General features: G+C 41.8%; 1 protein-coding gene across 2 annotated transcripts; it reads right to left on the bottom strand.

The window, feature by feature from the left end:
• Positions 1 to 13,254, bottom strand: LOC307146162 (E3 ubiquitin-protein ligase TRIM39-like). Of its 2 annotated transcripts, XM_079850032.1 has the most exons (7): positions 13,158 to 13,254; positions 6,732 to 7,288; positions 5,889 to 5,984; positions 5,533 to 5,766; positions 2,311 to 2,458; positions 811 to 837; positions 1 to 708 (listed from the first exon to the last, which is right to left on the bottom strand). In XM_079850032.1, exons 2-7 carry the CDS (start codon positions 7,284 to 7,286, stop codon positions 167 to 169), a joined length of 1,602 nt encoding a protein of 533 aa, XP_079706158.1. In that variant the 5' UTR covers positions 7,287 to 7,288; positions 13,158 to 13,254; the 3' UTR covers positions 1 to 166. The 2 variants fall into 2 exon arrangements, with proteins under 2 accessions (XP_079706158.1, XP_079706159.1); XM_079850033.1 differs by lacking the exon at positions 13,158 to 13,254 and having other exon boundaries at positions 6,732 to 7,291.
• Positions 13,255 to 15,602: the final 2,348 nt, after the last annotated feature.

Here is a 15,602-nt window from a genome sequence, read left to right as displayed (position 1 = left end):
AAACAGTAATTAGGAGTTTATTGAGGCAAAAGTTCTTAATAGTAAGAATTGAACCTTAATCTAAAGTGTGAACATATTATTACACACAAGACAACTCACAAATATTTAATTATAGGTGATGTGTTGTTGTTTTAACAATCTTTTCATTTTTTTTTTTTTTTTCATTTTAACTTACAGGAGTGATGATCAGTGGGTTTGAGTTTTCAACTCCATCATTACGGCCTGGGCTAAAAAATGGATAGAGTTTGTCAGTGAAAGTCTGACCAGTGAAAGAGTAGATATGAGATCTGGACTCCACGTCATAAAAAGAGACCAGACCCTCCTCATAATCCACAAACACACCAACCTTCTCAGGTTTCACACACTGAAGGAACATAACCGATGGATTATCACTAACTACATTTTGATCCTCCTTAATCTGCACCAGAATCCAGTATCCATTCTCAGGACTTGGGAAACTGTCAATCTTCTCCTTCCTGTTAATGGATTCTCTGATCACTCCTAACCCCCACTGAGTCTTTCCCTTCACCTGCACCTCATAGTAAAATCTCCCTGAACTGAATCCCTGCTTTGCCAGAACACAACCCTTATCAAATCTCTTTGGGTTTTCTGGGACGTTCTGCTTAATGTCTCCATCACTGACTTTTTTTCCATCATCAGACAGGATGAGATATGAATCCGCTGTATCAGGATCCAGAGTCACATCCACTGAGAGAGATCAGACATTATCAATCAACTTCAACAGTATATAATATAGATTAACACAGTATTGTGAGTGTATTTAAGAAAATGGTGTCAGTCACACTGTACCTGCAAACTTCTGCACAAACTTCAACCCTGTGGACACAGATGACAATATAATGATGAATTAATCATAGGACTAATTTCAGTGAGTTTCTCTCCACTGGCAGCATCGGTGGCATGTAAGTGTTGTTTGTAACACAATGCAGAATGTGTTTACAGTAAATATACTTACAGTGGAGGTCTATGGGACAAATATAATGAGGATTTAACCCTCATACTGTGTTTGTCTCCTGTCTTGGTGTTTGAGGGTCAATATGGCAAACATTTATAATGATTGTATAAAAATAAACATTTTAATAATACAAATTATATAGGCATTTATATAACATATTATATAATATATATATATTTATATAACATTTTTGTTTACTTCTCATCTATACATTTATGCTTTGTTTTTAGGGAATATGAAGTGCCTTTTTATTAACAAAATTCCTCAACTACACCATCAGCATGCATATGAAATATTACATTTTTATTAATTCAAATTAAATACTGAGTTGTTTCTTGTTATTGATCTAGGTGTTAGAGGCAGAATTCTGCTTTCTGCTGGTTAGAGAAAAATATGCAGTGAATATACTTTTAGAAAAAAGTGTAATGACCATATACATCCAACAGAGGCCCATAGAGATCTATTCATTTTCTGGAGGTGGCTAACTGCTCATACAGCTTTTGTGGTATATATTTTGTGAATATATATATATTTAAAAAGTTTAAATACATTAAACCAGTATTTTTTTTATTATCAAAGTTGAGATTTTTGTTGTTGTTGTTGTTGTTGTTGTTGTTTGAGGTCTGTTGTCTCGTTTTTGCAATGCCACATGTATTTATGCCACACAAGTTGCCACTAAGTCAAGACTTGATTGTAATCACATATTATTTATTTCAATAATCTAAATGTATAAACATAATTAACTTTAGAACAAGAAATTAATCAGCATAAGCAGATATGAAAAGGAGTGAAGAGTGAACACTGTGTGTGTGTGTGTGTGTGTGTGTGTGTGTGTGTGTGAGTGAGAGAGAGAGAGAGAGAGAGAGAGAGAGAGAGAGAGAGAGAGAGAGAGAGAGAGAGAGAGAGAGATCATGTTTGTTCGACATTGCATTTGTGTACTAGGCCTTCATTTTTATGTGTGAACATTTTCAGATTGATGCTTGATAACTAAAGTTTGATAAATTAACTAATTTGGGTGTTTTTTATTAAGATTTTTATTTTTCCATTAATGTTATATTTTTGGGTTAGGATTATTATGTTTTTGCAAGTTTGAATAAATATTCATTTCTATTTTAAACTTTTTTTGTATTCATTCTGCCTGTTTAATTCAGCCACGCATTTTTTGTGCCCATTACATGTAAAGAACTTTACAGGGTTGGTTGTTTTATTACATTTTTTAAACAATGCTGTCCTTTACAAACTGAACTTAAATTGGATTTAACCCATATTATTCCTTGAAAACATTATTTGTTTTAGTTAATGAAGAAAAACTACTGTATTTGATATTCACATACCAGTTTGACTGAGTTTTTCATTTAGTGTCTCTAGAGCTTTCTTCAGTTCAGTCAGGGCTCTATGCAGAGAGTTCACATTCACATCAGAGTCAATCCTGATCTCTGTCCAGTTCTTGGTGTGTGGACGACTGTCCAGGGATGAGCTCATCTACAGCAGAAGCAGGGTTCTCAAGTTTTATCAAAAGCTTGGCGTGAGATCACATGCGGTTGGGGGAGGAGCCCTAATGGAGCCCCGCCCCCACCTGTCCCCGCCCCCCAAATTACCCATTGTTCATAATTAACCAGCACAAACTGAAATTATAACAATTGGTAAATCTGATAAATGACAGAGCAATTCATCACATCAAATATACTCTTTAATGTTATATTTCAAAATTACAAATAAGTTATACAAAAATTACAAAAATATAACAAATTGCTCCAAACAGTTTGGAAAAACAAATCTTTTTGCATTTTGAATGTGTCTAGTTGAAATGGTATAATGATTTATTGTGTGGTGGGACATTGTGAACAAATTACATATTAGAGTATTATTAATGTGTGTGTGTGTGTGTACACAAGAGTACACACTCCAGCTTATGAAATGTGTTTTGTGTTGTAAGTGTTTGAAAAATACAAATGCAATAGCAATGATTATGTTTTGACAGGATATAAAATATTACCCAGAGCACTCTGCTTTAAAGGGATACTCCACTTTTTTTTGGAAATAGGCTCATTTTATAACTCCCCCAGAGTTAAACAGTTGAGTTTTACCGTTTTCGCATTTGTCCCACTTTTAGCATAGCTTAGCATAATGAATTGAACCGGACAGGACCATTAGCATCTCTCTCAAAAAAATGAACAAAGAGTTTCGATATTTTTCCTATTTAAAACTTGACTCTTCTGTAGTTACATCGTGTACTAAGACCGACGGAAAATGAAAAGTTGCGATTTTCTAGGCTGATATGGCTAGGAACTATACTCTCATTCCTGCGTAATAATCAAGAAACTTTGCTGCCGCACCATGAGTGCATTATTTTAATGCCTAACCCTAGCCCCGTTCACACCGCCAGCGTCACGCAGCGACAAAGCGACACAATCCCATTCATTCCAATGGAGCGCTGGCGACTTCCGGCGACACGAGCGACAGTGACCGTTGACGAAAGAATGTGGGCGTGTCAAGCGACAAGAGACAAGCGACAAAAGTTGAAAAATTTCAACTTTATGCAAATAGAAAGCGATTTTTGCGAGCGACAACCAATAGGAAAGAAGACTTTTCAGTGGAGCTCACGTCACCGTCTCGAGTGCAGACAAGACAGAAGAGTTCGAGGGCGATTTCACTGTTATGATTTGACTGTAACCACATACATGGATATAATAAAATGATGCATGGAAAAGAAACATACATTTATATACATTTATATACATTTATATACATACATTTAAAGTTCGAGTGTTGTAATTTTATGGTGCAAGTTTTCAGCACTGCTGCAGTTCATTTTACAGTTTCCCCTGCATTATGTGGATTATAAGGGACAAGAAAATGGATTATTTGTCAAATTCGAATGACGTTTTAGTAACTGTTGACAGTATGAGTGAGTTTAATTTGTTGATTGATCGATCATTAATGTAGTTAAATATTTAAAGCACTGCACTGCTGTGGTTAATATAACAACACTCTCCAACAGCATAATATTACTTTTAAATCTTTTAAGACCAATTCCTAGTCAAATTAGAATCATATCTTAGTTTTATATAACACTTGTGATGGTATTTTCTATAGATATGCTCAGACGTGCAGTCTACCAATAACATTAGAGCGACAGCACTATAGGAACGCCCACAAGCGACTTCACTGTACAGAGACTAGCGACATGCAGCAACAAAATCGCTGGCGGTGTGAACGGGGCTTTACTATTTTGCATTTAATATTCTACTAATAACATACATTTACTTCATAGACAGCCTTCTTTTTTATCCCCATTATACTCTCTGTCATGAGTGTTTCTTTGTCTGGACACACACACTGTACACACGCTGGCTGGTAGGCCTATTCGTTTGTTGGCATCAGAGCATTTTTACGAGTACGAGTACATGAGCTCGGTATTGGTGCATCCCTATTTTTAATAATTCAAGCACTTTTCAAGTACCTCTTCGAAAATATGGCTGTTTTCAAGGGTTATCCAGGACTTCAATTTCAAAAAGTCAAATTCAGGTACTTCAAGCACTTTTAAGGGTTAGTTCACCCAAAAATGAAAATTCTGTCAGTAATTACTCACCCTCATGTTGTTCCAACCCCGTAAGACCTTCGTTCATCTTCTGAACACAAATTAAGATATTTTTGATTAAATCTGAGAGTTGTCTCACTCCTCCATAGGCTTCTATGGGACTGAAACTTGCTGGCCCAGAAAATGTATTAAAGACATCGTTAATATAGTCCAAGTGACTCCAGTGGCTTAATCTTAAGTTTATAAAGCGACGAGAATACTTTTTGTGAGCAAAAACAAACAAAAATAACGACTTTATTCCACTATTCATTTCCTTCTCTCTGGGCCTCGGATCTTTTCACGTAGTGTTTAAGCGTAGAGCGTCTGTGTTGTACGTCACCACGTATCACACATGACCAGCGTCGGCCAATAGTGAGCCTACGTGGTGACGTGCAACACAGACGCGCTGCGCAAAAACACTACGTGAAAAGATCCGAGGCCCAGAGAGAAGGAAATGAAAAGTGGAATAAAGTCGTTATTTTTGTTTGTTTTTGCTCACAAAAAGTATTCTCGTCGCTTTATAAACTTAAGATTGAGCCACTGGAGTCACTTGGACTATATTAACGATGTCTTTAATACATTTTCTGGGCCAGCAAGTTTCAGTCCCTTAGAAGCCTATGGAGGAGTGAGACAACTCTCAGATTTAATCAAAAATATCTTAATTTGTGTTCCGAAGATGAACAAAGGTCTTACGGGGTTGGAACAACATGAGGGTGAGTAATTACTGACAGAATTTTCATTTTTGGGTGAACTAACCCTTTAAGCACCTTGTACGAACCCTATGTTTTACACAGTAGCTACCTTTCAAACACAGTTAACTCATTTTTCAAATTTGACTTTATAACCATTTTATTCCCTTTTGTACAATTTCTAACAGACTGTTACAAATACAATGTTCAAGCAGCTCATCATGTTTGTGAACAGAGAGTTTGTCCTGTAATATTGTACATCTTGACTGAGACAGATGTTGACAGACCTGTATGAGATGGAGATGATCGTCAGTGTGTGAGAGCTGCTCCAGCTCAGTGTTTCTCCTCTTCAGCTCAGTGATTTCCTGATGCAGCTCTTTAATGAGATCTTTAGCCTGTTTCTCTGCTGCTTTCTGCTGTTCCTCCATCATCTTCAGCTGATCAGACTGACATCTCTCAATGGAGCGGATCAGATCAGTGAAGAGCTCAACACTGGAGGATTTCTCTTTATCTGTGTTTCTCTGATAAATGAGATCAAATAGAAGATCTGTCTATTAAGTTTTATCTGTTTAATTGATAACCTTTATTAAGCAGAATGAAATATAATGCATTATCAATTTACAATGTTTTAACTTCCACTCACCTTTCTCAGCTCTACTGAGTGCTGGATCTCTTGAATCTTCTTTATTCTGTCCTGGATCATCTGATGTACATCAGTTTGTCTCTTAGCCAGATGATTCTACATACAGAGAAAAACACATAACTTTATCATTTGAAAAAAATCGTATTAAAAGTGGCTGGAAATGTCTTTGAGGATAACATTCTTAAAATATTGAAAAAATCAGCTTTTAGAAGATTTATAATAATAATAAAAAAAAAAATTGGCAGTTTAAAGATAGGGTAGGCGATTTCAGTGAGGCTAGCAAGCAAGCTAACTTTTGATAATGATAAGATCCCACCCTCCCTTCAGAGTCTCGAAAGTGTCACAAGAGACGGCGATAAATGACCTCATGTCTCAAAGCACATAATATTAAAATAATAATGAACGTAAACAACTTACAGAGCTCTTACTTGTACCACATGACTGCTGCAGATTCCTTTCGGCATTGATAGTGTTGACATAGAAATGCATAAATCCGAGTCTGAGGACATGAACAGCTCCGGGGAGAACGTTACGGGTTGCCATCTCTTAATTACGGTTACGACTGTCACATCCGCCAGCTGGAGTTCCCTTAATCTACACCAGAGGGCACTCCTCCTGACGCCTGGGCTTTTGTATTATGGACCTCATTTCTCAGTATCCTTTTTATCTGTTCTCATGAATGTGTGATTTCATTCATCTGTGTGTGATTACCCATGTAAAAGTCTGCCAATTTAAGCCCTGTGTTTCCATTCTCACTTTGCATAGTCTTGTTTTGTGTTTGTGTCATCCTTATAAGGTTATAAAGCTTATAAAGGTTTAAGTGTTTTGTTTGTAACTCTTTACCTTCTTCTCTCGACTCTCCTCCTCTATAGGAACAGTGTTGTGAGTCCTGTGTTCTCCTTCAGTGCAGGACAAACAAACACACGTCTGGTCATCTCTGCAGAACAGCTCCAGAGGTCTCTCGTGTTTCTGGCATATATAATCCTCCAGATTTTCCACAGGATTGATGAGTTTGTGTTTCTTTAGACGTGGGACTCTGCGATGTTTCTCCAGATGAGAGTCACAGTAAGAGCTTTGACACATCAGGCAGGTCTTCACTGCTTTCTGCTTTCCTTCATCACAGAAGTCACAGAACACCTCAGATCCTCCTAGCTTGAGCTTCTCCTTAAAGTGTTGCACAACCTCTCTGAATGTTGTATTAATCTTGAGATCAGGTCTTCTGCTGAATGTTTCTTTACAGAGTGGACAGAAGCAGGTCTGTGATTTCGGCCAGCTCTTGATCAGGCAGGTTCTGCAGAAGTTGTGTCCACATGGAGTGGTGACTGGATCAGTGAACACTTCCAGACAGATGGAGCACTGGAGCTCCTCATTTAGTGATGGACCACTGGAGGATGCCATGACTGACAAAACAATGACAATATATCATATACATTGCTGGAAAGAACAACTTTCATAATACAAGTTATGTGCACAGACTGAATATTTTAGTTTGTGTTCTAAAATGGATGTTGCATGGTTAAAAACTAAAACTAAAACCTATAACAACTTAAACTATGAACCACTGTCAAGCAGTCAAAGCAGCCATACGTGCCTTAAAAAGGCGTATATGAGACAGCAGTTTCTGAAAGGAAGTTCCTCCACCACTAACTCTAACCTCACTGAGCCTATAAGCTCCGCCTCTAACTTCCAGTCTGAGACTGCTTGCCTTAAAGGCCCTGATATTCTTCAAGCGAAATCGAAGAAAGAACTGATGTGGCTTGCCAAAGGAACTTTCCGTAAAAGTTTGCTTCAGCTGCAAAACACTTTTGTACTACCATTGGCCTGTGGCGATTACGTAATAGGTAGTTGTGCGCAGAGGATCCGCCTTCTTTAATGTGGAAACCTTTTCTGCGCACCAGTTGGTAACACAGACCATTTCGATGCGTAGAGCCTTCTCATGGAGGGAGCTCTAGACTGCGTGATCGTGTTCATTACCCCTTCTGGCAGGACAACGGGTATCCGTTGATTATCCATACATGCAGAGACCAGCGCTCCGGATGAGGATGCCAAATTGACCTGCCGGCTTGAGAGAGGAGATCCCTTCTCACCGGGATTGGCCATGGGGCTAGATCGGTCAGCTGCATCAATTCTGGGAACCAGACTTGGTTCTCCCATCGCGGGGCCACGAGGAGCACCGCATGGCCCGCCTCCCTGACTCTCCTGATTACCTGTGGTAACAGCGAGATCGGGGGAAAAGCGTACAGCGGCAGCTGGGAAACGCTTGGGCCAGCGCGTCCTTTGAAAAGAACCGTGGGCAATGAGCGTTGTCTTTCGACACAAGCAGGTCGACTTTGGCTTTGCCGAAACGGCGCCACAGCAGCGGGACTGTCTGAGGATGCAGGGACCATTCTCCCGGGGGAACATTGTCCCTGGACAGTCTGTCTGGACCGTTGTTTAGGCGTCCAGGCACATGTGCGGCTCTCAACGAGAGCAGGGAGTGCTGAACCCAAACGAGAAGGCGTTCCGTCAGAGCATTGAGATTTATGGATCTGACACCGCCCTGGTGGTTCACGTAGGCTACCACTGACATGTTGTCCGTGCGGACCAGCACGTGGTAGCCCCGTAGGTGTGGGAGGAAGTGCGTCAGCGCGTTCTCGACCGGCATCATCTCCAGACAGTTTATGTGAAGGCATTTCTCCCGGTCTGACCACTGGCCAAAGACCGGTCTGCCCTCGAACAGGGCACCCCAACCTTTCGATACGGGATGGCTCCCATCGTCACCCCCGACTGGTACCACTCGGCCACTATCCAGGGCTCCAGAGCTGAAACGCAGCTCTGAGTCACTCTGATACGCAGACCGCCGGAAGCCCAAGCTCGGTGTGGTACTCGTGCAGCGCTGTAGCGGGCGCATACGTAGCAAACCCAGCTGAAGCACCGCTGCGGCTGAAGCCATGCAGCCTAGCATTCTCTGAAAATTTTTCAGGGGAACAAGGCTGCCCATCCGGAATGAAGCAGCTAGGTGTCGAACGCGGCGCGCGCGCTGCGTTGACAGGTGGGCCGTCATAGACACAGAGTCCAGATCTATCCCCAGAAAAGAGGTCGTCTGGCTGGGCAGTAATGAGCTCTTGGTCCAGTTGACCGTGAGACCCAAATTTCCCAGGTGGCTGAGAAGCCGCGTCCTGTGAGATATCAATTCTATCTCTGACTGCGCTAGAATCAGCCAATCATCCAAATAATTCAATATTCGCATACCCTGACTTCTGAGGGGAGCGAGAGCCGCGTCCATGCACTTCATAAATGTACGAGGTGCTAGGGACAGGCCAAACGGGAGGACGGTGTATTGATATACCTGACCGTCGAAGGCGAATCTTCTGAATGGCCTATGACGGGGTATAATCTGAATCTGAAAATATGCGTCTTTCAGATCGAGAGATATAAACCAGTCCCTTGGGTGAATTTGCGCGAGGATTTGTCTGGTTGTAATCATTTTGAACGTAGGTGTGCTACTTCTAGATTCACTTTCGTTTCGGTCCGGGCTCGGAAGCGCGGCGAGCGAATTGCAGTGAATAGCCTTGCTTCACTGTATTTAGCACCCATTCTGACACTCCCGGAATAGCCTCCCAGGCCTCTGCATGCATGGCTAGGGGTAGAATGGTCTCTTGGTCCCGATCGCCGCACAGTGTGGGCTCGTGAACCTGAGTCTGAGGCACTGGCGCTGTGAGCGCGCTCTCAGTGCTTGTATACAGCAGCGTGCTGAGAATGGCGAGTTTGCATGTAACGTCCCGGTCAGCTTGGATGGGAAACGCTTCATGTGAAAAAGGCCGTGGCGCTTGTACAGCGCTGGGCGTGATGTGTTTGTCAGTAAGCGTGAGTGCTTGTGAGCAGCCACAGGTCTTATGACATAGCCGTTGTGTGTCGGCTTTATATTTTCTGTTCCCTGGGACAAGGGTGTAACAGAGCGGGCAGTGTGTAGGTGTGGGCACTGTTCTGTGGGCACATTTCCTACACTTAACACTACGCCATACAGTACGCCAGCTTAATGAGAGTGGGCTCTGCATGAGTGAATGACACCAGGGAAACCGTGCTTATGTGTAGGGGTGAACACTGGGAAGAGGGCACATTTTCTAACACCAACGGCGTGAGCCGGATAACCAGAAATTGTACTCTTCATGAGATTTCTCTGGGTCGCCGTAAAAACGGTGTTTATGTGCAGGTGAGCGGGTTGCACAACGCACTCGTTGGCTGCAGAATACCCATCTGCAGTCGCCTTTTTTAAGGGAACTGACAGAGCGAGATGTTTTGATGGCGGTCCGGCCGCAGCGGGACTCAACCACTGTTTCCTCCTTGATGCTAGGAGGACTTCGCTGGCTCGGGTGTCAGCGCAATCCTAGGCCGGGGTCCCCGTGGGGGAGGCGGCCTGCGGCGGCTTGACGAGCGCGATCTCTGGCGTGAGCCTTGCAGAGGAGGAGGCTGGGAGGACTGCTGAGTCGAACTACGGGCAGGCGGCTGCTTCTGAGAGCGGCCTGCGGTGGAGCTCGAGTGTCGAGGCAAAAAGAGCTTCATGGCCTGAGTGGTCTTTTGTACCTCAGAGAAACGGTCCACAATCCCGCTCACGGCTGGGCCAAAGAGACCGGTTGGAGAGAGCGGGGCATTCAGAAAAGCCGCACGCTCAGCTTCCCTCATATCCGTGAGTGTCAGCCATAGGTGCCTCTCTGTGACGGTGAGCGAGGCCATGCATCGTCCAATGGCCTGGGCTGCGGATTTCGTGTCGCGAAGAGAAAGGTCCGTCACGCTCCTCAAATCCGTCACGAGGGACTGATCCGTGCCTTTCTCGTCCCATTCACAGAGGAGATCGGCCTGGAGGATCTGTAGCATGGCCATCGAGTGCAGGGCGGAAGCAGCTTGTCCCTTAGCGCGCCATCCAGCGGACGGCGGACTGAGGTGCGCTGCTACTGCCTCTTCCACTGGGGGAATGGACTTGCATCCCTTCTCACTAGCGCCGTCCACTTGGGAGAGCGTCGAGGAGATAGAGGAGTGAAGTCTCGCGGAGAATGGAGCGTTCCACGATTTAGTGAGCTCGGCGTGAAGCTCCGGCAGGAAGGGTGGAGATCTGGACGCGGGCGCTGGACGGCGGCCAGGCAGGAAACACCCGTCGAGTCTGTTGGACGTGGGCTCTTGAGGCGGGGACCACTCGAGGCCGAGTTGCCCGACTGCTTTGGTGAGGAGGCGAATAAGCTCAGCCTCCACGCCGGCCTGAGACCCAGCGGACTCCTGGAGCGAAGGGGAGGGGTCTGGGTTGGAGCCAGACCAGTCCTCGCTTTCTGACGCCAAGAGAGAACAACTGTCTTTAATGGCGTCCTCTTCCGCTTCATCTCCCGAGGCATCAACAGGCATCTGTGCATCTGGGAGGGAGCGCGGGGAAGGTGGTGGCGAGGCTCGCGGAGAAGGTTTCGGTGAGCGCTTGCAGGCCATATCAGGCTCCGGTAGCCTCTGGGAGCGACGCTTCTTGCAGCGTGGTCCGGCGGAGGCGCAGTTACAGCGTCGAACATCTCAAGTCGAGCCCGCAGGGTCGACATGGTCAGTTCATCGCAGTGGATGCAGCCGCCCGAGGAAAGGCTTGGTACAATGATGCATTCATTTTTTTTCATTCAATTTTCTCTCTCATATTGCTCCTCATAACCACTGAAAACTGTCAAAAAATCTAACCCAAAGTCCAATTATTATGGACGTTATCTGACATTAAGCGTTTCTGCTTCACATTTTCAGCAGGGCAGCGGAGCGGCTGTGGGTTGAGTCCACACGGTTCTCATGGGCTTTATATATAAGTCCTAACGTCTAAAAATGCACTAAAATATAAGTCCTTTATATATAAGTCCTAACACTTTATATATAAGTCCTAACGTCTAAAAATGCACTTCTAAAAATGCACCTCTGAATGCGTCTCTGTCCCCAGCACATTTCAAACCAAACTGACGCCCATATATGAGGTGCCCCTAGGGACATTATTCAGAATTACCATGCATCTACATGTACTTTTCCTCTCACATACACAAACACATATGAAACCGATCATTCACATACTATAATGAAATGCTCACACACATACAAGTGAAATGCTTTTACAAACACAACTGAAACGCTCTCATACATACAACTGATAATATTACGCTCACACACACAACTGAAACACTCACACACAGTTTACTAGCGCAGTTTACTATGCTTTCTTTCAACATCTTCTAGTTCTTCGTCTTGAGGTGCACTGCTTTCTTTCAACAGCTTCTAGTTCTTCGTCTTGAGGTGCACTGCTTTCTTTCAACAGCTTCTAGTTCTTCGTCTTGAGGTGCACTACTGCCACCAACTGGACTGGAGTGGGGACTTTAACCACCTTCCATTTCAACTGAAATGCTTTCATACAACATACTGAAATGCTGTCATACAACATACTGAAATGCTTTCATACAACATACTGAAATGCTGTCATACAACATACTGAAATGCTTTTCAGTTGTGTTTGTAAAAGTATTTCACTTGTATGAGCATTTCAGTTGTGTGTGTGAGCGTAATATTTTCAGTTGTATGTATGAGAGCGTTTCAGTTGTGTTTGTTAAAGCATTTCACTTGTATGTGTGTGAGCATTTCAATCCACATTTCATTATAGTATGTGGATGAATTTGATTATTCGATTATTATTTATTATTTGATTATTATACCCTATTTTCAATTCAAAATGGAAAAATTAGACAAAAGTTTATTAGTTTGCCAGATTATTTTTGATGGTCGTTTAACATTTCTATCCTAAAACAGCTGTCAGATATGAAATGTTTAGTTTAGCTACTTGTGTCTTATCTCACACTTATGCCGTTTATTGAAGTGTGCAGTCGCAGTGGAATTCTCACTCATCATGTTCTGTGAACATTTAGTCCGCCTACTTTGATTTGATTGGTCATCTCAAATATTTTGACATTGACGAGCAGTGACAGACCAATGAGGCAGCTCAGATGAGACGATCTTGGTGCTGTAGTGTTGATACTATAATTAAGAAATTATTTCACAACATTAATTACAGCACCTCAGGAAAATACTTTTGGCAGTGAGGAAGAGGGTCGTTTCAACTACCCGTTTTTCTTTTGTTAATTTTGTCGCCAGTCTAAGTACTTACTATTTTTAAACTCTCTAAAGTGTGACTTTGATTTCAGCTGAAAAATGACAGTACTTTTACCAACAATCTGATGCTGTTTCCAAATGCTACCAAACTACTGAACTAGCTCTTATATTTCCATCACTTACCTGTGAGTGAATATCAGATCTGGTTGTTAATTTCAGAGTTTCTGAAAAGAAATGTTGTTTGAGGAAGCTTCCAGTTCATCTGTACAGTTTCACTTTTACTTGAGTCTTTACACACCTGCAGTGATGTCATATTGCTCTGCCCATAATCATAAATATGGACCAGTTCCTCATTCATCCCCGCTGAGTGTGCAAACGGTGTAAGAATATAAGTAGTGATTAGAGACGGCACCTGTCAAAAATGATTGATGGCTTTTTAATTGATGATTGATGGATTTGACCTTTTGACCTTGCCCCTCCTTATTGCCCTTGGGTTATCAGTATAAATAAGACGACTAAGCACAGTTTTTGCTTCACTTTTTTTTTTTTTTAATCTAAAGTTTTTGAACAGACGCTGTATATGACAAAATATGACAATATTTAAAGCTCAATAGCATTTGAAGACAACGACTTACAGTCATAAAACCAACTGTACATTGTTCATATAGGTCTCATGTATGATGCACACCTTTAATATTTTTGATATTTATGACAGTAAACTGCTAAACCATATGCAAATATTGCTATGTATTTCACTACTGTGTGATCATATACAAAATATGACAATATTTAAAGCTCAATAGCATTTGAAGACAGTGACTTACAGTCATAAAACCAACTGTACATTGTTCATCTAGGTGTCAGGTATGATGCACACCTTTTAGATTTTTGATATTTATGACAATAAACTGTTAAATCATATGCAAATATTGCTATGTATTTCACTACTGTGTGATCATATACAAAATATGACAATATTTAAAGCTCAATAGCATTTGAAGACAGTGACTTACAGTCATAAAACCAACTGTACATTGTTCATCTAGGTGTCAGGTATGATGCACACCTTTTAGATTTTTGATATTTATGACAGTAAACTGCTAAACCATATGCAAATAATGCTATGTATTGCACTACTGTGTGATCATATACAGAATATGACAATATTTAAAGCTCAATAGCATTTGAAGACAATGACTTACAGTGATAAAACCAACTGTACATTGTTCATCTAGGTGTCAGGTATGATGCACACCTTTTAGATTTTTGATATTTATGACAGTAAACTGCTAAACCATATGCAAATAATGCTATGTATTGCACTACTGTGTGATCATATACAGAATATGACAATATTTAAAGCTCAATAGCATTTGAAGACAATGACTTACAGTGATAAAACCAACTGTACATTGTTCATCTAGGTGTCAGGTATGTGACAGTAGTGAAATACATAGCAATATTTGCATATGATTTAGCAGTTTATTGTCATAAATATCAAAAATCTAAAAGGTGTGCATCATACACGAGACCTGGGTGAACAATGTACAGTTGGTTTTATGACTGTAAATCATTGTCTTCAAATGCTATTGAAGTTAGAAACATTTATGCCAACTTCGCATGTAATTTTGAGACGACCCCTAAGTATGCGAATATCGAACGTCCAACGTCAAACCAACTTCATGCCAGTGCAAAAGTGCGACAAAAAAGCCCATCCAATTTAAGAATGCCAAAGACCGCACTATATCTTTTTATGACATTCCTAATTTAAAGCAAAATGTTATTTCTTCTGTCATCTCCATCTCTGCTGTAGCCCAGTCTATGCTTTGGTACGGTTACAGTATTGGCCACTGTGGCTCCCTCAACTCGTGGCCACGACAAATAGATGTCGTTCTCTCAAAATTTGAAGTCGTGGCCACGAGAAAAATATATCGTTCCCTCAACATATGATCTCGAGGCTACGACTTTGCATCGCGTGGCCACGACATGATGTCGTTACCTCAACAAAATGATCTCGTGGCCACGACTTAATATGACGTTCACACGAGATATTATGACGTTCCCACGACTTAATATCACGTTCCCACGAGTTTATATGTTGTGGCCACGACAAAAATAAGTGAACCGAACATGTCCCCTCCCGGTCACCGTAGAATATAAATAATAATAGAAGTTGGTAAATAAACAAGTATATACATGTAAAAAGTATAAATATAGGCTATAAAATATGAAGAAGAATTATAAAGGACTGTGGATATGCAGCCTACAAGATTTACATTACTGTATTAACAGAATTGTGATGAACAGTACTAGTAAATAAATAGAAGCAGAACTGCAGCAAACTATATTGCACACTGAATATTAAAACAGAGAATATTGCACAGAATGTGAAGTATTGCACTACAGGGTCCAGTTTAATAACAAAGGGTCCATGTGTCAGACACTTTACTATCTTGAGGCCACGAGATACTATCTTGAGGCCACGAGATACTATCTTGAGGCCACGAGTTACTATCTTGAGGCCACGAGTTACTATCTTGAGGCCACGAGTTACTACCTTGAGGCCACGAGTTACTATCTTGAGGCCACGAGATAGTATCTTGAGGCCACGAGTTACTATCTTGAGGC

The sequence above is a fragment of the Squalius cephalus genome (assembly GCF_949319135.1).
Source record: "Squalius cephalus genome assembly, chromosome: 18".
Lineage (NCBI taxonomy): Eukaryota > Metazoa > Chordata > Actinopteri > Cypriniformes > Leuciscidae > Squalius > Squalius cephalus.
The sequence above is the reverse complement of the archived record's forward strand: the minus strand, read 5'-3'. Positions and strand labels throughout refer to the sequence as shown.

Coding starts and splice junctions, on each gene's coding strand:
- LOC307146162 (XM_079850032.1), bottom strand. CDS start 7,286: ATGGCATCCTCCAGTGGTCCATCACTAAATGAGGAGCTCCAGTGCTCC. Junction 5,985..6,731: donor AGGAGAGTCGAGAGAAGAAG/GTAAAGAGTTAC, acceptor CTCTGTATGTAG/AATCATCTGGCTAAGAGACA. Junction 5,767..5,888: donor ACTCAGTAGAGCTGAGAAAG/GTGAGTGGAAGT, acceptor CTCATTTATCAG/AGAAACACAGATAAAGAGAA.